The 20809-nt window shown below is 45.6% G+C and overlaps 2 protein-coding genes across 4 annotated transcripts; one reads left to right on the plus strand and one right to left on the minus strand.

The window, feature by feature from the left end:
- Window positions 1-1802: 1802 nt before the first annotated feature.
- Window positions 1803-7774, plus strand: csdc2a (cold shock domain containing C2, RNA binding a). Of its 2 annotated transcripts, none has more exons than XM_035403885.1 (4): window positions 1803-1871; window positions 4454-4908; window positions 5811-5933; window positions 6423-7774. In XM_035403885.1, the coding sequence occupies exons 2-4, from the start codon at window positions 4733-4735 to the stop codon at window positions 6583-6585; spliced, it is 462 nt and encodes a 153-aa protein (XP_035259776.1). In that variant the 5' UTR covers window positions 1803-1871; window positions 4454-4732; the 3' UTR covers window positions 6586-7774. The 2 variants fall into 2 exon arrangements, with proteins under 2 accessions (XP_035259776.1, XP_035259775.1); XM_035403884.1 differs by having other exon boundaries at window positions 1809-2000.
- Window positions 7775-8127: 353 nt separating this feature from the next.
- On the minus strand, window positions 8128-18792 carry LOC118220184 (phosphomannomutase 1-like). 2 transcript variants are annotated; one of them, XM_035403883.1, is made up of 8 exons: window positions 18410-18792; window positions 16192-16309; window positions 14731-14807; window positions 14347-14405; window positions 13864-13963; window positions 13623-13698; window positions 10577-10692; window positions 8128-10163 (listed from the first exon to the last, which is right to left on the minus strand). In XM_035403883.1, the coding sequence occupies exons 1-8, from the start codon at window positions 18488-18490 to the stop codon at window positions 10041-10043; spliced, it is 750 nt and encodes a 249-aa protein (XP_035259774.1). In that variant the 5' UTR covers window positions 18491-18792; the 3' UTR covers window positions 8128-10040. The 2 variants fall into 2 exon arrangements, with proteins under 2 accessions (XP_035259774.1, XP_035259773.1); XM_035403882.1 differs by having other exon boundaries at window positions 14314-14405.
- Between the last annotated feature and the right edge of the window lie 2017 nt (window positions 18793-20809).

The following is a 20809-nucleotide window of genomic DNA, read 5'->3' on the forward strand; positions in this document are numbered from 1 at the left end:
ATACTAACTCCTAACAATCATGAATTTTTTCATCAATAGTCTTTTGAGGAAAATATGAATTCCATGATCTTATGTAGTCAGTATTGATATTGAACATACAAATTATTGACTTAATGGATGATACATTACACTTAATAGCTCAAAACAGTAAGTGGCCTATGATTGATCCTGGGCTTTGGAATTCATATCATGTACATAGTCCAGTCAGAATCATGAATACTCATACAGAATCTTCCCATAATACGTCATTTCTGTATATATACTGACTTGGCTGATTGCTCAGTTCTTCAAGGGAGCACAGACACGCAGTGGACCGAATGTGTGTGCCAGCCCAGCCTACTGATTGTAACCGTGTCCTAGTTTCACCTTTATTGCTGATGCTTTCCCATATTTCGCCCCTAGATGGCGCGTTAACACACGTTTTTCCGGACAGCGTGGTCGCTGGACATTGGTAGGGAACGGGGATCCGAAATCTCGCTTCGGATAGCTGCCCACTTAAAAAATCGAAAAACCTGATACAACAAAAGATTGAGAGGCTATATTGGTTACTCGCCACAATAACCAACTGAAACAGCTACTTAACATGGGTTGCGTACTTGCGTGTTAACTTCTCACGTCTAAAAATTAGGCCTACTCTTAAGACTATTGTCGGAGTGTCGTGCATATGTGCTTCTGGCTACACCACATTCTGTAAAACATTTATGAATTACTGGATAAATTTGTATGGAACTGAGGATTACTGCTTTTAGGAGGCCAGGGTCAAGGTAGTGCAGTAGCAAATATCTTGACACAAAGAATGTATTCCGTGTTTACATTTAGCTGGGAACCACCCCCCCTTTCTCCATATTACTCCAGGGCCCTGGGTGGTCAATGAGACAGTTTTCCTTGTGACATGCTTAATATTCTGGTCTCAGTGTGTCTGTGTGTATATGTTCACCCGGGTCTTTGTGGTCGGCATTCTTTGACGGCGTAGTAATTCTCTCAGGGAATCTGCAGCAGCTGGCCAAGTTTGCACTGCACAGAGAAATCATTGTGTGGAGAGAGAGAGAGAGCGAGAGAGAGAGAGAGAGAGGGAGAGAGAGAGAGAGAGAGAGAGAGAGAGAGAGAGAGAGTGCGCTCTGGCCTGTTCTAGGTTGTTGTGGTAAATTGTGTAAATTCCTGCAAATACATAAATAAAACAGGCATTGATACAATGGCGGTCCAAGATCCGGAATCGAATTATTACGACCCGCTTTCCCAAGGTAAGGAATTCCACCAGGCTGCGCACAAATTCACCAATAGCGGATTCCCCCTCATTGCGCACTAGTGACTCCGACTAGACCATCAGGCGTGTGGGGTCTGACTGCACCGGCCCTCCCCCGCAACAGATGCGCCACCTGATTTGACAGCGGACGCTAGAACGACGAATAAGCTAGGGAGGTATGATAATGCTGATGTTCCGTGGAGATGGGAACTAAAGTGAATTGTCCACTCGTTCCTGACAATGTGAAAATGAAATGGGATCTACTTTTTGTCATGCAATTTCATAAATTACATTTAAAAAACCAAAATGATTAATTATACAGAATAATAATAATAATAATCTATATAATTAATCATTTAAAGTTTTTTATGTGTTAATAATAATAATAATAATAATAATAATAATAATATTCTATGACTGTATGTAGCATGAATAGGATGAGCAACAGTGCTGCTGTGAGATTATTTCGTTAAGCAAGTCAATGCTGGTACTCGTCCAATAGTGTCAACGAATGTTTCGCCCTTGTTCCTCCCCCCACCCGTTTTTTGTCCTTTCACGCTGTCAGCCGGGGTGTGTGTAGGCTCAAGCGAGACCCATCCAGCCGCGCAATCTCTCACAGACAGAAAAGGTATTTCACTCGTTTGCGCGGATTTACGACGTTTATTTTTGTTTTTTGTAAATGTTGTAGCATAGATAATGAGAAAATATCTATAGCCTACTGCCGTATACAAACCGACAACAGACTGTATTTAAAACGGTAAGGATTCGATTAATTATGGATCCTGTCATCGTACATATGTTTAGCGTATTTTTTGCTGTTTTGGTTGCTATTGGCGGTATTTTTTGCTTAGCACTTTAGTAGGCTAATTGCTCGCTTTAAAGCGTGGTATTTGTAATTTAATAGGAACATTATAGATGAGTAATCTCTTGTAGCATTACAAAATAAACACCTCATTATTTAGACAGGAGAATCCTTTCTTCCAGTTGTTACAGCTTGCGCACATCAATGGGTTTTAAGCGAAGGTTCTGGAATCAAATGGAAAGGGTTTTTATACTCAGAGAATCGCGTTTTCTTTTGCCAACATGCCTTTACAATTCAGATAGGACGCGATTTGACATAGATAAGATGGTTCTAACGTGAAAAAAATGTAGTATTTTCCTTCAGAAAAAAAAGGGCCGTCGCGAAAACATCTCCGTCTTGTTGACAAATGAATTACATGTTTCCCATGCCGTTATTTCTGAAACAGACGCAGTAAACGATATTTAATTTCAACGCCAGTTTATTTCTTCTGTGAGTCTCCGTTGATCAGTTCTTGGGCATCGCTTGGCCACCTCGCCTCTGGTGCTAGTAGCCTACTGTTGACTGATCTATTTATGTTATTCGTCGGGAAGAAACAATCTCGTATAGCCTACATTCGGTGAATATTGCACATTTTGAGTTGTCGGCCCTGGAGCCATGACTTCCCTGTGGTTCTAGTTGCTATCTATAGTGTGCAGGCCATATGTAGCCTTACTGTATACTGAATCATATTTGATTGCCATTTCCAACGTATTTGATACGTGTTTTAAAACTCGCAAATGGAATAGGTTCAATGTTTTGCAACAGGAAAACCTAGTTACACTGCGTTACTACAGTAGGCTGTGGATGTTAACGTCAGGTTATGACAGATATTGCACTGCGGCGAGACTTGACAACCACGAACGTTCCACCGGTTGAAGTGACGTCAACTCGGATTAACATACACCTTATTTTAACAAGGGCATTACTACCTTATTCAGTTTTGGTTATTTTTAACTTTGCCGGTCTGAAGACTCAGGATTTTGTGCACCGTTTAAATTGTGCGTATGCATTGACATGTTTCTTTAATCTAGCCTATGCCTACCCTATATCATGGCTTGACCCCCTCTGTCAATAGAGGGCAGCTTTTGCCTTGTAGGTATCTATATTTAGATTGTTTGTACAGGCCTGCTTGTCACGTTCAGCCTTACAGATCCTGTTATCTCTTACATAAATTCATTTGTTTAAGTACGGTGCGCACGTGGATGTAAGGCCCGACGGCACTGATCTCTCGCCCTCTGGTGACAGGAAGGTCGGCATGCAACATCCGAGCGTCTTCTTGGCTGAACCAATGGAATTGAGTCTTCAGTCGTTTTTCTGGAGGGGAATGCGGAATGGAAAAGGATTATTATTGAGTCTCCCGCTCGCTCCCGATCTGCCGGGTGGAAGTCGCAATTGGTTTTAAACGAGATCACAGAGGAGAGGTTTTTGAAACGTGTGCCGCCATTCCGATGTCATAGTTTAGTTTTACTGGCTGAAGCCTGAATTCCTTCCTGCCCTGCAGGTTCGCTCTCTCCAAATGTAAGAACCCAGGCAGCTGGTGACATGGCTGCAATGTGGAAATTAATACTCAGTTTTTTCCTACTGTGATTCTTTGGTTCTCCTACGTTGAACTTGCCAACCTCTTGTCTTTCTTTCTTTCTGAGTTTCTTTGTCCATCTTTTCCCATTTGTCTGTCCTTCTTTTCTGCCCCACAGTGCTGTCCTGTTCTGGGGGTAGTTTTTCTTTTTGACTGAATTTTACTGTGATGAACAGAAGGGGTACACATTTTTAAGTATGACACAGGGATACTTTTTTTGGTCTGCAGCCATTTTGTCAGTGATTTTTTTAGCCTATCTGATCTAGACTCCGTGAACATGATCCCAGCAGTACAGGATGACCTTCTCTAATATGTACAAAGATTAAATACCCCCATGGGTGAGGCGTCATTGCCCAGGAAGGACTTCTAGTTGCACTGGGCACTGGCATAGAAAAGATCATTTTGATCATTTATTTATTAGCAGTTTATTTGACGCATTAATAACATTTATTTAAATGTGCCAGAGCTTGCCAGGGAGGCTAATTTTCTTCTACAGTCCCCGGGTTACGTGTCTTTGGACTGTGGGAGGAAACCGGAGTTCCCCGGGCGACACCCACGCAAACGCAGGGAGGGAGTGCGGAGGGGGGTGCGGGCTGGCAGGGGCTTGAGCCTCCTCCTTGCAGGGGGCGACAGGGCTAACAGTGGAGCTGCTGAACTGTTGATCAGCCGATGTGGACTGACCTGGAGGGCCTTCAGAATGACCGCTCTGGTCCGCGAGTGAGCCGCGTGCGTTTGACCCATCTGCTGAGTCAGCAGCCCTCTCACTTGTGCTTTTCTGTTTTTCCTGTTGCAGGAAGTCCTACAGCACTGTACGGGACGGGCGAGCCAGACGACCTGCCGGTCAGACACACACACGCACACACACACACACACGCACACACACACACACGCACGCAGCGTACGCCAGCGGGAGCGCTCACCGACACCGCGCGCGGCCCATCAGGGATGCACGCTGACTGACGGGTCGACGCTAACGGTCGCCCAGCTGCTAGCCCAACCGCGCCGCGCCGCCGCCGAGAGAGAGAGAGAGAGCGAGCGAGGAGCCGCGTGAAGGAGAAGGCGTCCCGCGGCGATGGCAGACCCAGACCCGTCGCCCCCCGCCGAGCCCCCGCTGCGCTCCCCGCGGGCCCCCCTCTCCCTCTCCTTCCCCTTCCTGAGGGAGGGCAGCCGCATTTGGGAGAGGAAGCCCCTCCAGCCCGGGGAGCTGCCCAGCCCCCTGCCCACCAAGCGCACGCGCACGTACTCGGCGTGAGTAGAGCCTGCGGGGCAGTGTGGGGGGGGGGGGGGAGCGCTCTGATCCGCTCTGTCTGTCATGCGCAAGACACCAGGGAGAGGGAGCTGAGATTAGACAGCTCTGAGGAGCAGAAGAAAAGCAAGACATGCCCAGTGTATTAAAATCACAGAGAGAGAGAGACGGGGGGGGGGGGGGGGGGGCGGTAGGTTAGCAGGTTTTTTTTTTTTCACGGGAGGCGGGCAGGGGGTCATTGGACATGTAAGTAATCTAGAGAGCTCCTCTATGCTTGAGGGTTTAAGGTGATGTGAGACACCTGTATCACAAATACAGGGATACGAAAGCAATTGGTTTTAGTGGCCAAGTTCTGAAAGAAAATATTTTTGTAGCTGAACTGTTTTTGATTCCGTGATTTTTGGGGGTGGATGTAGGTAGCCTGTGAGTCTATAGAAGGCATTAGAAAGAGGCCATAGAAAGACTGACAGAGAGTACTCTGCTGGGATAATGGACTACTTTCTGTTAAACTAAAATATTACACAGAAATGTGTGTGTGTGTGTGTGTGGTGTGCACGCACAAGTATATGAATATGTATTTGGGTTATGAATTCATGCTCTACATGCAATACTGCATCAAACCATTTATATTCAATCTGTGTTCAGTCAACATTTGTCTTTAACTTTGGTTCACAGCTGAACCCAAGTGTTAGTTTTTACCTTCACCAACATCTCATGAAATTGACCGCAGAAATGACCTACGTTAGCTTACCAAACTGTGTTGTGTTTAAGTTGCTGGATAAAGGTTGACTGAATCCAGGCCTAAATTGCAGACAGAGGTACACACTGCCTTCTTGTACACGGCACTGTATTTAAGGACTTAGTGAACCTTCATAATTCTGCTTGTCTGTGTGTCTGTCTGCAGCACGGTGCGGGCCACATCTGGGCCTGTCTTCAAGGGCGTGTGCAAGGCCTTCTCCAGGTCGCAGGGTCACGGCTTCATCCGGCCCTCCCACGGGGGCGAGGACATCTTCGTGCACATCTCTGAGTGAGTTACCCCCCCCCCCCCCCCCCCCCCCCCCCCCCCCCCCTCCCGAGCGCGGCCCGTAGCGACCCCCCCCCCCCCCCTCGAACGCGGACCATAGTGACACCCCCCCCCCCCCCCCCCCCCCCCCCCCCTCCACAGAGTGTTGCCCGTAGCGACCCCCCCCCGGAGCAACCGCCGCGAACAGCGCAGAAACGTGGGGTTCACACTCCAGGGTCTGCCGCGCTCCTGGTCCTCTGTGCGGGAATCATGAAGTGTCAATCATTCAGCTGCATCTGTTGCCAGAGGCAGCCTGCAAAGAAGCAAATATTGGAGGCAGTTACAGTACATGTACATTAGATTTGCTTGATAATTGCTCTTAAGCCATTTCAAGAATGCTTTATGTTAAAGTGTAAATACAGATAACCCCTTTTCCAGGGGTGGAGACTTATAATATTTGCTCTCTCTCTTCTTTGCCTGTCTTTCTTTTCTTTCTCTCTCTCTCTGTAAAAGTATCGAGGGAGAGTACGTGCCCATGGAGGGAGATGAGGTGACGTACAAGGTGTGTCCCATTCCGCCCAAAAACCTGAAGATCCAGGCTGTGGAGGTGGCGATCATTCACCCGAACCCCAGTAGCAAGCATGAAACCTGGTCTGGCCAGATAATCAGCTCTTAGGCTTCAGCTCCGGCCTAGTGCTGTCATGGAGGAAGCTGGAGGGCGGAGGGGGGAGGGGGGAGGGGGAGGAGGGGGGGGGTGGGATGGACAGGATGAGGATGTGAACGATGAAGGGTGATGAAAACCAGAGGAGCAAAAAGGATGTGGGAAGTGAAAGAGGGCTTATTTAAGGAAGTGAAAGCATAAACGGTCGGCATGGAGACGGGAGTTGGATCGAGGTTGAGTGTTTTTTCTGCTATGTACACTTAAAGGCGGGAATGCGTGGAAGAGTAAAGAAGGAAACGGTTACACGTGTCTTTGTTTTTGGGAATACTAATGGGGTCTTGGAATGTGTTTTGGGATAGAAAGTTGAAAAGGAGAGGAGCTTGAGGTGGATGGGGTTGGGGGGTACTTTAGACAGGAGCAGTATAGAAAAGGGCGATCAGAGTGGGTAGGATTTTGGTATTAGGTAAACATATATTTTACTGTGAAATGAAAAGCAACAATTCTTCCTTAATTTCATGATTTTGTCACTCTTTGTCTGTATTTGTATTTTTACCGTTATTTATCTTTATTTATTTATTTATTTATTTTCAGTCACCAGTACAGATTTTGTATTTGAGTTGGGTTTTTATGCTACGGGATTACTGGGAATAATTTTTGAGTTTGTGCTCTGTACAGACCTTACAGATTTTATGCCTCTGGGCATTGTAGTCAAAACTGCACATAACCATAGACTATTCTATATTAAGTACTGCCAAACTGACTACAGTCCCCATGGTTAATGTCAAGGCTATTCAGGGTAGGTAATATAGCATTGTAGTCCAGTTTGTGAATGTGGGCTGTTACATTATCAAAGTAAAGCTCTGGTAATGAACAGGGTACAAACCCCCTTTTTCTATTAAGATAGATAAATCTAATTTATCTAATATCTAAAAACTCATTAATTTCATTGTATGAAACCATAATAATTTATGTGCTTGAAATGTGATAAATGATATAATTGTTTCTATAATATACACCACTATCATGTCCAGTGAATCCATTTCTTTTGCCATTATTGTTAAACTAATTTCTGATACTAAATGTACAAGAACGTTTTGTTTCTTCAACCCACTGTAATTCAGAGCACTTTCTTTTTGGTCAAACCACTGTGACTGGCATTAGGTCATGATAAACTAATTTAAATAAATTCTTTTACGATGCACAAGACAGTCTTTCGTCATTTCTTGTATAAATGTCAAAACAGCTCCTCAGTCCTTTGGTACAAGTGTACAACCTGCACATTTCTTCCAACAGCTCCACGTCTGAAAAAGCCTCCTGTTGGTTTGAAAGATTACCGTACAAATTAGGAGGTATTGAGTGAAATAAATAACTCACCATGATTAACTAATTAGCTGATACAAACTGCTTGAGTGGCATGAGAGCCACTATCTGTTCGGTCCGGAAGATTCAGCAACTGGACGATGTGAATGACTTGGGAGGCTACAGCGTACGCCACTGGATCAGAACTAGTAGGTTTTACCTGCTGTGTCGCAAAGAAATAACCAAATAATTCAGACAGTCTTTCACAATATGTTTTATTTAAAATACATTAATTTCCTTATACCGTTTCCATACTTCAGTAATCAATAAAAATCCCAATTGGGATTTGGACAAACTTGCAGAATACCTGCCAATCAAGAACAGGCTTCAGGGTGACGGTTAGGTTGCAGCATCCTAACACCACCCATCGAGAAGAACTCCGACCGAAGTGCACACCGAAATGCTAGACTGCATTTAACAACCCTTCACTGACATGATTACAACATACTGCAAGTGACATCATGTGAAACCAATGAGCAGCTAATCGTGTGCCACCAGTCCCCCCGCATTCTCTACAGTAACCAGACATTCAGCTCCTGAGTTCCTTCCATCCTCACAAAAATCCTTACTCTCTGTCTGGGGGGGGGGGGGGGGGGGTCCCAGTAACAGGGGTTCCCAATGGACATTCCCAGTTTAAGAACATGAATATTCATGACATGCATTAAACAAGGATTTTTCCATTTCAACTGGCAGACAGAAGTTTCAATGTTAAGACTGCAGAGCTGCGACCTTTGACCTTCAGGCTACAGAATGTGTGGTACCTCCACCTTAGGAAAAGCCTGCCTCTGAACCCCTCTGCCTGCAGGCTGGGGCTCTCTGACTGTCCACAAGGCTGAGGGGTTGGGCGGGTTTCAAACAATCATAAAACATCATAAAAAAACGATCATAAAAACAGCCTCAGGGCCGTGTAGCCGCAGAGCTGGGGCTCCTTGGTAAACAAGCACTGCTAGCCGGCCCACCAGACTGCTTTCCCCTTCCCTCAAAAACCACATGAGCTCAGCTGGGTTACAGTATGGCACATCACATGCTCGCTCACAGCGACAATGTAAACCGATATAAAAAAACAAACACGTTTCAGAGCTGCACGTGACAACTGCCTGGGGAAAAAAATCAAGTACTCAGCTGAAAACTTCAGCTAAGACCTGCTGGTCTCAGCTGCTCGTAGCTGATCTGTGACTGGTGAAAGCTGATCGGTGGCTGGTCATTCCTGGCCTGTGGCTGGTCAAAGCTGGCCTGTGGCTGGTCATTGCTGATCTGTGGCTGGTCAAAACTGGCCTGTTGATGGACTAAGCTGATCTGTGGCTGGTCAAAGCTGGCTAAAGACGATTAAGCTAGTAGAGTATGCTGGTGGCTAACCTTGTGGACAAGCTGACTGCAGGCTGGTCAGCTAGTGAACAGTTGGTCGACCAGCTCTAACCAGCTAAAAGTGTGGAAAATGCAGCCTAAACCAGCTGGACCAGATTAAGATGGTTTAAGCAGTAATTTTCAACAGGAGACCCACTAGATCTTTTGGCTGCATTCTCCAAGTGCAAAAGAGGGATATTTTTAAAACAGAATCACTTCTCCCACATATGGGAATGGAATATAGTATTAAAAGTCTTAGTTGAAATACTGAAATAAGGTAAACACACAGAAATATGGATTTATGTTCCCTTCACATCTGTCAGTTTGATGTGTGTGGATCAGTTAAGAAGCTGGAATAAATCAGAGCCTGTGCAAGTCATTATACAGGCATGATTTTTGCAGTGTGTGGTTAGCATTCTCTTATATCTACACTGTCAGCTCTACACACATGCAGTACAACTCAGTTCAGTGTGTTCGGCGCAACAACACTTCCTGGTTTTTGGGTCAGTTAATACATCCATATTTCATGGGTCCTTCTTGTTTTTTGTTAATTTTTCTTCAATGTACATTTTATACATACGAATGATGTGAAATCAGTCACTAGCAGCAACAGCACATGTTACAATCACAACAGTCAAAAGAAAAAGGAGAGAATCGCTGCCACTCTCAAGAGGGATGGCAAATAACCTCTTTTCTTTTTGTGAAGCACCAGTTTTAATCAGCAGGGGGAGCTGTTTCACAGACAACCATCTGTGAGGCCACTGTGGTCAAGGTTCACTGTGGTGGCCACTGAAGAAGAGTTCCCTGCAGAGCCTGGCTGTGTCTTCGGGGGACTGCACTGTGAAGCCTCTGGTCCGTGGGTCATTGAATATTTCATAATCATTACCCCCCTAAAGGACATAAAGATCAAGAGTTAACACAATCTTCACAGCTGCAGAATCTTTGAGGGCTTTCACAGGTTCAAATTCCCTTTTTCCTGTTACCCCTACACTTCATTTGTATCTTTTTTGCTTTGTCCTTAGCTGTTTCCTTCCTTGCTGTCTGTCTCTCTTTTTCTCGTTGGCTCTCTCTTTACCTCCTCAGTTACTCAGCCGTAGCGCACCAGCCGTGTGTGGTCAGTCCAACCTCACACCATTTTAACTACATGCATTGTTAAAGCTCAGCAAATCAGCCCAATTGTTCCTTTAGAGCTGCAGCTTTCCGCTTAGACCCCAGTTCCCAGCTCCCTTCTCTCCTCACCTGACACCTCACTTCCTCCCCTTAGTGTATTTAAACCTCCCCCACTCCCCTCTTCCTCACTTACAGGTGTGGTCTCGTTGCCGAAAAAGTAGATGGCCTCCAGCCCCTCCCCCTCCAGGATGTCCAGGCAGAGCGTCTTGTCCCACCCCTCCGGGAACACGTCAAAACTAATCAGGCCCCCTGGCGACACAGACACAAGAGGCACAGAGAGGGGAGAAAATAGGTCAGAATAACAACTCTGCGCATAAATCCAACCAAAGAGAAGCATAACTGCTTCAGCAGAGGTTACTCAACCAATACGTGTAAATCACTTAAATACACGACCAATCAGAGAGAGAGAGAAATGACTGTCCATTCCTGCGATGTGCTTTGCTCTGCTTTCCCTCTAAACCCCATAGTGCCTGAGATTTGAACACAGCTTTTATAAAGGGGGCAGTGGGCGGGGCATCAGTGATGTAAATGGGGGAGGGATTTTGGTGATGATGCGATAAAGCTGAGAATACAGCATCACATTTACACTACATTACAGGCATTTACCGAATGCTCTTGCACTTGCATCAATTTATACAGTTGGAAATATAGTGAAGCAATGCGGGTTAAGTACCTTGCTCAAGGCTACAACGACAGTGTCCAACGTGGGAATCGAACCTGGTACCTGTTTCATGTTGCATTCTGGTTTTATATTAATGTTCTCTAAAATGCACTGGTTTATTTTTCACGTTAAATAACATTTAAAAGTAAAAGACTCAGCTACAATCAGTCCATTCTTAGAATTAATTTAACTTCTCTGCTCTCTCTGATCTCTCTCTCCATCTCCATCGTATTTGAGGTCCTGTGGAGCACAAAAAGACCAACAGACCTACAGATCTAAGAACCCAAAAGTTAAAATCAGAAAAAACAATGTTGAAAAGTAGAAACAAACTGGCCCTAATGACCTGCTCTGCTGAGCAGTAGAAAGAGGTCCTGCATTCAGGGTATGAGAAATCAGGTCCCACTCAGGGGGACTATACACAACACGACAGAAATACAGTTCCCCACACAACCCTGTCTCTCTCTCTCTGGCTCTATGTCTCTCTCTGTCTCTCTTGAATTTTATGTGGTTCAGGTAGATTTGTGAAGTTTGGAACCATTTTTGTGATTGGGGAAGAAATGTTCTCTAATCTGTTTCTATCTGCTCTCTCTCTCTCTCTCTCTCTCTCTCATGCTCTCACTTTATCTCTTTCTTTCTTCCACTCCTCTCCCTCCCTAGGTCCCTCCCAGAGTAAAAAGGACTAAAATTGATTAAAGGGCTGGCTGTATGTGAAAGCAGCAGCCAATCAGATGCACGCTGGTCCAAAATGCCCAGTTTTCCCGCCTCCCTCATCAGTGGTCGCGGGACTGAGAAAAATAAAATGTCCGCAGCGTGAGATTTACGGCCGCCTCACTGCATCGCCCAAGACGCGCAGTGCAAAACACCTCTCAGCAGGAGAGTCCCGCAGCAAAACAACGCAGAGGCTGCAGCAGACGCATGCCGCATGCCGCATGGTTTCCGTGCCAGCATTTCACGGGCACTGCAGTAAAACTACCCACAGGCCTCATTTGGCTACAAGAGGGCGTTGGTCTGATGTAAAATAGAGCATCACAAATCACACGAACCGAAGGACAAACGCTGCACATTCAGAGCGTCTACGCAGGACAAAGAGAGGCATAAAATGAGCCAGGCAAGAGTCCACAAATTCAATTTCCAATTCGCTCCATCTTCCTCCCCCTTTGAGTTCTCCTCCGTACAGTAGCTACTGGAGCAGCAGAGTATAAAGCACTTCATCCGGAAGTCCTGCCGAACGTACATTACTCAGAGAAAGGTCAAGTTCCAGCTGGTAGGAACACCTTGACAACAAGCTCAGCTCCCACAGAACACATGAGGGGGGTAGGAGGTGGGTGTAAATGACTCTTCCCTGCTGTCAAACACAATGAGGCTGTTCCTGGATACCCTCCTGGTAACAGGCAACAGAGAATCCATTACAGAGCAGAAGCACACGCAGTCGACTGGACAAAGCAAAAACAAGCTGGCCACACGAATGAACACGACTGCCGAAACACACACACGCACATACACACATGCACACAGACACACACGCACCCAGACACACACACACACGCACCCAGACACACACACACACACACACAGACATTCACAGACACACACACACACATACACACACATGCACAGACACACACACGCACAAACACACACACACACACACACACACATGCACAAATACAAACTTAAAAACAACACATAGGCTATACAGCATTCCATTACAGTTACTCCATCGACTCGGTCATTTAAATTTAGCCCCAAGAGTGAAATATGAGCACTGGACAAGCACGGGACGTCTCTTCGACTCGTGGTACGAAAAAACTGCCTTTTTCCTACGGGAGCGCTAAATATACCCGGCCCAGCGAGCGCTGAGGCAGACCGGCTGAGCATGACAGTCGCGTGCTGTTTGTTTACTCCGCTCCGGGCCCTGGGTCTGACAGTAAGGTGCTGCTCAGTCACACAGCTCCTTCAGTCTGGGCCCTCAGCCTCCTGTAGCCTTCCTCCAGAGCTCCAAGCATGACGGCTCGAAATGAGGTTTCCGATTTCTGCGCTGGGGTAGTAACTGAGTTCAAATGACTGATAGACCATGTTAGAAATGCTAACATGTTAAGATTTCACCTCCCACACAACAGGCTATTATTATATTTTTAATTCTTAAAACTCATCCCCGGTGAAATGTGGACAGATGTGGCAGCCTCCTGGGAAAGTGGGTACACCGTTAGATCTGCCGACCTCTCTCAGATTGCCTGTGCTGCTGAACTCTCTGCTTTGTCACAGATCACTGACTGAAGCTCGCAGCTCATTACACAATGAGAAACCTGCAGGGAAAAGCAGATCAAACACACAAACGCACAGGATCCAAAGTCAAGCGTGCCGACACCCCCAATAGGCAAGGATAACTGCAGTCACTGCTGTACTCGCAGGCATGCGCGTGCACACGCACACACACCTGCGCAATTTACAGACCTTTCTCTGATTCAATAACACACAGGCAGATGCCTCAGTGACCCCTCTGACCTCTCTGACTCACCCTTGGTGAACCGAAGCCCCTTCCCAGCAAACTCCTCCTGCAGGGCGGCAACGAACTTCTCCCGGATCTTCTCTCTCTGGGGGGGGGGGGGGGGGGTACAAGGGGGAGAGGCATCAGCTAGCTCCCACCCCACCGTAGGGCTTGGCTCATCCTGGCAGTCTGCACTCCAGTGAGGCTTGCATGAATCCACATCTGCTCCGCCGGAGAGCCACGTCCAGGCCACGCCACACCCTGCCCATACCTTGTCGATTTCAGAGAACTCGATTCGCTCCTCCAGCGTGCAGCTCCGGCCAATGGGGGAGATGTTGAGCATTCCGCTCCGGAACTCGATAAAAGTGCCCCTGGAGGAACAGAGAAACGAAGAGAGTGATGAAGCACGCAGAAAGAGATAAAGTGCTCTAGATGCACTCAGCTAGCACTATCCTGATCTTATCAAACAGTGCGCGGTGCAGAATATAGCGTGATCAAATGTGGCAAAAGCTTCTCTGAAGCACAAAAGAGACAAACCGGCACTGTGATTCTGCAAAGCTTTTGTTCATTTCACAGGTCTCTGACGTAACAGTGCACAGAGAAATGCCAGAATCCACTGCACCATCACAGGGAGCTGCTGGCATTCAGCAACCCACAGCCAAACATCGTCCTGATGGAGCTGTGTGAACGTGGAGGCAGTGTATCCATGGCTACGCCTCACCTCTTCTTGGGCAGTTTGATGAGCCCCATGTACCTGAGGCAGAAGTTAATGAGATCCTGCAGCAGCTCCTCCCCCAGCTGGTTCTGAATGGCCTGAAACAGGAAACAGGAAATGCAAACGTGAACGCCACCGCAGCTGTGACAGCACTACTTCTCAACAATAGCACAAGACAAACAGTCAGGCCCCTGAATGAGGCCAGCTTGCATTCCGAGGTCTCTCAGCTGGGCGACAGGTGGTTTACTGACTTCAAAACATATTATATACACTACTAATCAAGCCTTTCTTATCATCACAGCAATTTTAAACACAAGTATATCAATGATAAGCAATAAGAGTGGCAGACCACAGCCCACTTCCTCTGCCACACCTCTCTCTCTCTCTCTCACGCTCTCGCTCTCATTCCTTAGCTCATCTCACCTGTTTGGAGATGAGCTTTCCATCCTTGTACTGCACTGTGCCGTTTTCTGCAAACACGTAGTCAAACTTGTGCATCACTATGCAGAGGAGGCAGGGGAGGGAAACAATGCTATTGTCAGCGTTAACTGACAAACACAAGCTGGAAAACAAGCCTTGGACTTCCAGGAATGTAAATGCACGGAGGAACTATTTCTGTAATTACACTACCACTGATATCTGATAAGCGGGTTATGGAGTAAGGGAGTCATTGGTGCATTGCTGAGATCTGGTCTCTGTATGGCTCCACACAAGGCCCCTGTGTTGGCCAAATCCACAGCACTGTGCAAAGCCGCAATGATTAGTGCACCCTAGCAGACTGAAAAGTACAGCCATGCATATACAGAGTATGACATCACCAAAAAGGGGCCCGCAATGCTTCCCACAGAGCTCCAGGTGTTAAGCCTGCCAGAAAAAGGTTCAGAGCCCCTGGACACAGGTTATCGGGGATTACTACTGATTAGGAAACGCCCCAGACTGATATCTATGGAATGCTGATCTGAGGAATGGTCACATGGTGCAGCCTCGTCTAACCAGCCACTTGCCCACGGCCACTTTCCTGCATACCCACGTATGACATTAAATGTTCCCTAACAAGGTTTCGGGTGCAGACAACATCTCAAGCTGCAAAAGGTCATACCTGGCAAAGCTGTAGACTGAGAGTTTTTAATTCCGTGCAGAGATGCAGTGTCTTTTTCCTCAACAGTCTACTTCGTACCCCTGGTACCTGTGTAATATCTTCAGGTGTGCTCAAGCCACCTTGTTCTTTACAGAAATGCGTCGCATGGGATACAGGTGAACGTATGTTAGAGATATGTTAGAGTTTGGGCTGTCATCCCACTTTAAATGTGGCAGTTAGGTCAGGTCAGCGAATGTCACTTACAATATTAGCAGCTCTGTGTGCACGTGCCATGTTTAGGATGTTTTAAAATATGTGGGTTTATGTGGGTGGATCGGGCTGTGCTGAATACAGGTAAGCTGGTTTGTAGCTCTCAAACGGAATACGGCTGTTCATTGTTTCAAAACTGGCATTACCCTCAGCTGTGATCTATATCACCTGAAAATATACCCCCCTCCCTCAGAGAGGAAATAGGTGCACTTCAAAGGAGAAGATGAGCTAACCACCAGCTGGCTGTACACTTGTTTGATGCCGTAAGGGTTGCCTAATGTTGACAGTGTATGCTGCGTTGTCTAAGCTCGTACAAATATAAGGAAACAAAGTCAGTTTGTCGAAGTCACACATTGCCCTAATAAAATTGCTGTTTGTGAAGCATACGCTCCAGGCATAATTGCAGGATATCCCTGACAGCACTCGGGTCCCTCAGAAGCAGGGAGTGCTCATAGAGGAGATGTAAACACAGGACTTATTCTGAAAGAAGGAGTGAAACCAATAATGATGATGATAATGATGATGACGAAAGACACCTTCTTCCCCGTTCCCCAGCTGCTCCGCGATCTTGGAGTAGTCTGACCCCCCCACCACTCCAATCTTCACCTTTCTCCGCAGAGACTGAAAGAACTCGTCCAGCTGGGGGTCGATCTTCTGCAGGTTGGAGAGAAACACTGACTCATGACGAAATGAACGCACAAAAAAAAAGGAAAAAAAAGTCCACTGATACTCAGGCGTACAACTCAGATTTACAGCATAATGAGGCATCCGATCCAGCAATGAACCGGATTGGTCTCAGCTGCGCAGGCTAGTGGAGAGATCACCTGAGTTGTGTTAATTAATCAGTCCAGGTTAGTTTGGGGCCGAGACCGGCAGCATGCACCGAGAGACAGAGTTTAGCTTTTCGTTTAGTTTCATTTTGTTGCGTTTCAGTTTTGTTTGTCAGAACACGACAAGGAAGTAAACCCGAAGCTGAAAAGCTGGAGGAGCGGGTCCGTTTTACGTGTTACTTGCCAACAGTAGTCGGGGTGTCTTCCGCAAAAAGAACAAGAGGTGTTGGGGCGTCGCTGCAAGGGGACAGGCCGACAAATACAACCGCCTATTCCAGAATGGGCAGATTAACCCTGGTCTAAAACAGCTGACCAAAAACAGGCCTTTCAACAGTGGAAACACACACTGTGTGGGAAACGTGTGGTCAAGTGGTGGGCCCCACCCATACAGGCTCTTATGCACTCTACAGCCCAGCGAGGGGAGGTGTTGTCCGGCAGCTGGCCGGCAGGCTGGGACGACGGGGGCTTGGCTGCGGAGTGGCCAACTCTCTGCATGGCTGACTGCACCGCTGCATCGACCGCAGGGGCGGGGGAAGCAAGGGGGTGGCAGGAAACAGTTAAAATTGTCCCCCCTGATAATTGTACCGAAAAAATAAAAGTTTGCCGTGCACTGTTACTTCGAAAGGAATGCGGCAGGAGTAAGTACAGGGAGTACAGTCAACAAGTACGGCCGGTACAGCAAATATCAATCCTTTAAAATGTAGCCCAAACTTTTTAAAAAATCACCCCATTGCGCATTTCAATATCAGAGGGTTACATGCAGTTTCAGCTGATTAAACATGACACTTTCATTTTTGTGCCCTCTTGAGGGTATCTACTGTTAGCCTGTTACTCACTTGGAGATATCTGACATACATACAGAACAATACACAAACTACAAAGCCAGCTCTTGCAGGTGAGAATGGGTGAGGCTAGCATGGAACCAAAGAACTCTTCCGTTCGCTATAAAATTTATTGTGGGGGCGGGTGGGGGTAGGGGCTGGGGAGTAAATGTGCCCCCCCCCACATTGTCAAACTCACTCCTACGCGACAGGCCTACTGAAATCACGACTTCATGGATACAAACCATAAAACAAGTATGTTTAAGAAAAAGCTTCATGATGCTCCATAGCATAAACTGCATGTACATGTATACATATGTGCATGTGTGTCTTACTGGAAAGACCAAATATGCTCTCTACCTCATTTTTGTATATGTGGCTAATATTAGCAAATGCAAATGTATTTCCTTTTAGCATCTTAGATCAATCAAACATTCAAAGACAAAGATTTTATTAAGTGATATTTTCAAAACGATTCTAATATATTGCAGACTGTTTCACAATGACGCCATCTCGAGGCCACGAAAAATGTAAAAAAGCAGGTCAGAAGACAAACTGCTACTTTGAGACGTGCACGAAGGCACGCATTTCTTCTGTACGCGGTAGTTGTACTCGGTGTTCCGATAAACGATATCTGCACTATATCCGTGTCCCTCGAGTGATTTCCAGAACTTGGACCAAATAAAATGCGCGTTTACGATTTACCAATCCTGATTTTCAAACAAGTAACAAGATTGTAAGTGATATATTGACATAAAGAAGTGAAGGGCGTAGGAAGCAACCTCATCGCCTAATATGACCCCAGAACTTATTATTTACATTCCATGAATGAGCCAAATCACTACGATGGACCTCTACGCGGTAATGATGTATTAACGTCCTTGCATTTCTCTGAAGACAAAATGCCTGTTGACAAATGATCCATTAATAATAATTCAAAAATGCCGTGGAAAACAAATTACATTATTATAACTCAGACGGCTCACAAATCCATCTATGTGCACACAAAGGTCAAAATGAATATGCATGTGTATATAGACCCAAAATTCTTCCTTTATTATATTTCTCGTAACACCACCTCGAAGAAAAACAGTGTTACTTACTTCTCTAGCAGGTGTCAGGGTGCCGTCCACATCAAATAAACACAAGACATTCCTCGGTGAAAGACAATTATTTTCATCCATCGCCACGAAGGCAAAACTATTCGAAAGATGTAATGAACTTCAAGACAGCAGTAATTAATGTACAAATAGAATATAGCTAGCCACTGTAGCTGACCGAAAATATATCCAAGGAGTCTTCGTTCGGTATTGTGAAAAAACGAAACGAATGGAAACGTTAAATGATAAAATACAAAATACAGAGTAAGGAAGTGAAACAACTGTTTTGCAACATATACTTTAAAAACTCATTTGATATTTTCTATAATTTCTGCCGAGCAGTACCACATTTTTGTAATACGGGGCAGACAGTGCGCCACTGTTTCTTTTTTGATGACAGCGATCTGCACAGCCAATAAAAACATTGTTTGGAGGTCAGGTGTGCAAAGGGGTGTTAACTCTTGTAGTAACCTTCAGATACTACAAATAATAAACATCTTTGTGAAATAGGAACGATACACATAAGTGCTCTTTATTGTATAATTGCGTTTCCCCATGTGAATACGTGGCAAAAATAAAAACTGACACAAACATGAAATCCTTTTACGAATTACGTTGACTGTGTTAATGCATTACTATTGCTTTTTTCATGTGTGTCCTCTAGGAGGCAATCTAAGAACAATATTGATCCTCAGCTGATGGAAGTTGATCCCCATCTACATATACAAACGTCTCCCCGCTGCTGTGATCCTGAGAATTCGCAGCACGCGGCTACAGTCAGAACCCTATATATAGGAGGACCCGATTTTATCCAGTTTAAACAAATATGCGCTGACCTTGAAATATTGGCCTGGATCTTAATATTTTTGCAGTGTAGCGAAATTCTAGCTTTCGTTTGCCTCAAAGTGAAAATCGTTTTAACCAGGAGTCGTGTCATTTGTGAGAACAGTCACTGAGGAACTTGAAAGATGCTCGGTACACTGTCTGATCAAAACAAACAATAAAAAACAGGTATGGCCGCATGTTAAGGTCTGAAGGGTGCACTGGACTGAAATACCTTTCGGTATGCACTAACTGTATGTCCCTTTGGATGAAAACGTCTGCCAAATAAATGTAATGTAATGTAACTTCCACACCCCTCATCCCTTTGAAAGTCTGCCTGTCTGCATAAGTCCTGTGGGTCCTTGCTCTGACAGATCCCTCTCTACATTTCTGTTACTTTCTTTACTATTACACTGGCCCAACCAGTGGTGAGAGGCTCCCTCTCTATAACTGGGCTCCTCCTGAAAGTTTTTGAGTGTTTTTTCTGCCCTCTGGGGAGTTTTTTATTTTTAATTTTAATTTATTTTTTCACCTCAATTGCTCGCTTTTTGGGGGTTCTGGTTCTTTCCTGTCTGTTTCTTCTGTAAAGTGTGTGTCACAGCATGTCTGTAAAAAGTGCTATAAAATAGGTGCTATAAAAAGTGTTATAAATAAAATTGAATTGAATTAAGCCCAACCCCTCCCTACCTGTACACACATGAGTCCCAGGATCCAGCATTTTTTAGGGGAACATGGTCTGCCCTGAAGTGTTTCAAGATTAGTCACCTCCAATGTGACTCCCTTTCTCTCAAGCAGAAGTCCTTAGCGAAAAAGAGAGTGCAGCTAAGTCCCATTCATTCAGCACGCAGTGAGCTATCCCACAGAAGCATTATTTAATTCACCGAAAATAATCCCCCTCCCACAAGGGCGAGGCCATGGAAAACCAGACCGACTGCGCCTGGCAACTCACAGCCGAATCCCCAATAGGGAGATAACTGAGGATTGGGCCCAACCGTGCCCCCTCTGACCCTCTTGTTGATCCTGCCCTTCCCATATTAGATGTTTATCACCCCATGGGGAAATATTAGGTGAACTTTGTTCCTTGTAGGACTATGGTGTACAATATAGAGTGATTAATTATAAAACATGTCAGATTGTGAATTAATTGTTTCATGGTCTGTTATTAAGATAATATCATAGTAGGGAATATATACTGCCCACACAAAAAAAAAAAAAATCTATGATAAGCCTCCAGCACCCCCGAAAAGAGGATTCAGTCTGAGAAATCTAAACCAGGACCACAGGCCCAAACACCTGAAAAGTTGACCGCATTGTCTTGAATTCCTTCAGTAACTTACACAACTGAAATGGGCCACATGGCCTAAGCCAAACAATGATCCATCAAGGGCCTGGTAATTGGCCCCCAGCAGCCAATCAGGTCCTCTCCTGGCTAATCGGGCACTGCAGTTTTTTTTCCCCCTTCAAAACGCTATTGCACCTTAATAATGGCAATAAAAAGCACACAAGATGAGTCAGTCAGTAGAATTTTTAAAGAGCTCATTTCCATCTAGGCCAGCTATTGAATCTGTACTTTAAACCTGC

This window comes from Anguilla anguilla, chromosome 2 (genome assembly GCF_013347855.1).
Source record: "Anguilla anguilla isolate fAngAng1 chromosome 2, fAngAng1.pri, whole genome shotgun sequence".
Classification (NCBI taxonomy): Eukaryota; Metazoa; Chordata; class Actinopteri; order Anguilliformes; family Anguillidae; genus Anguilla; species Anguilla anguilla.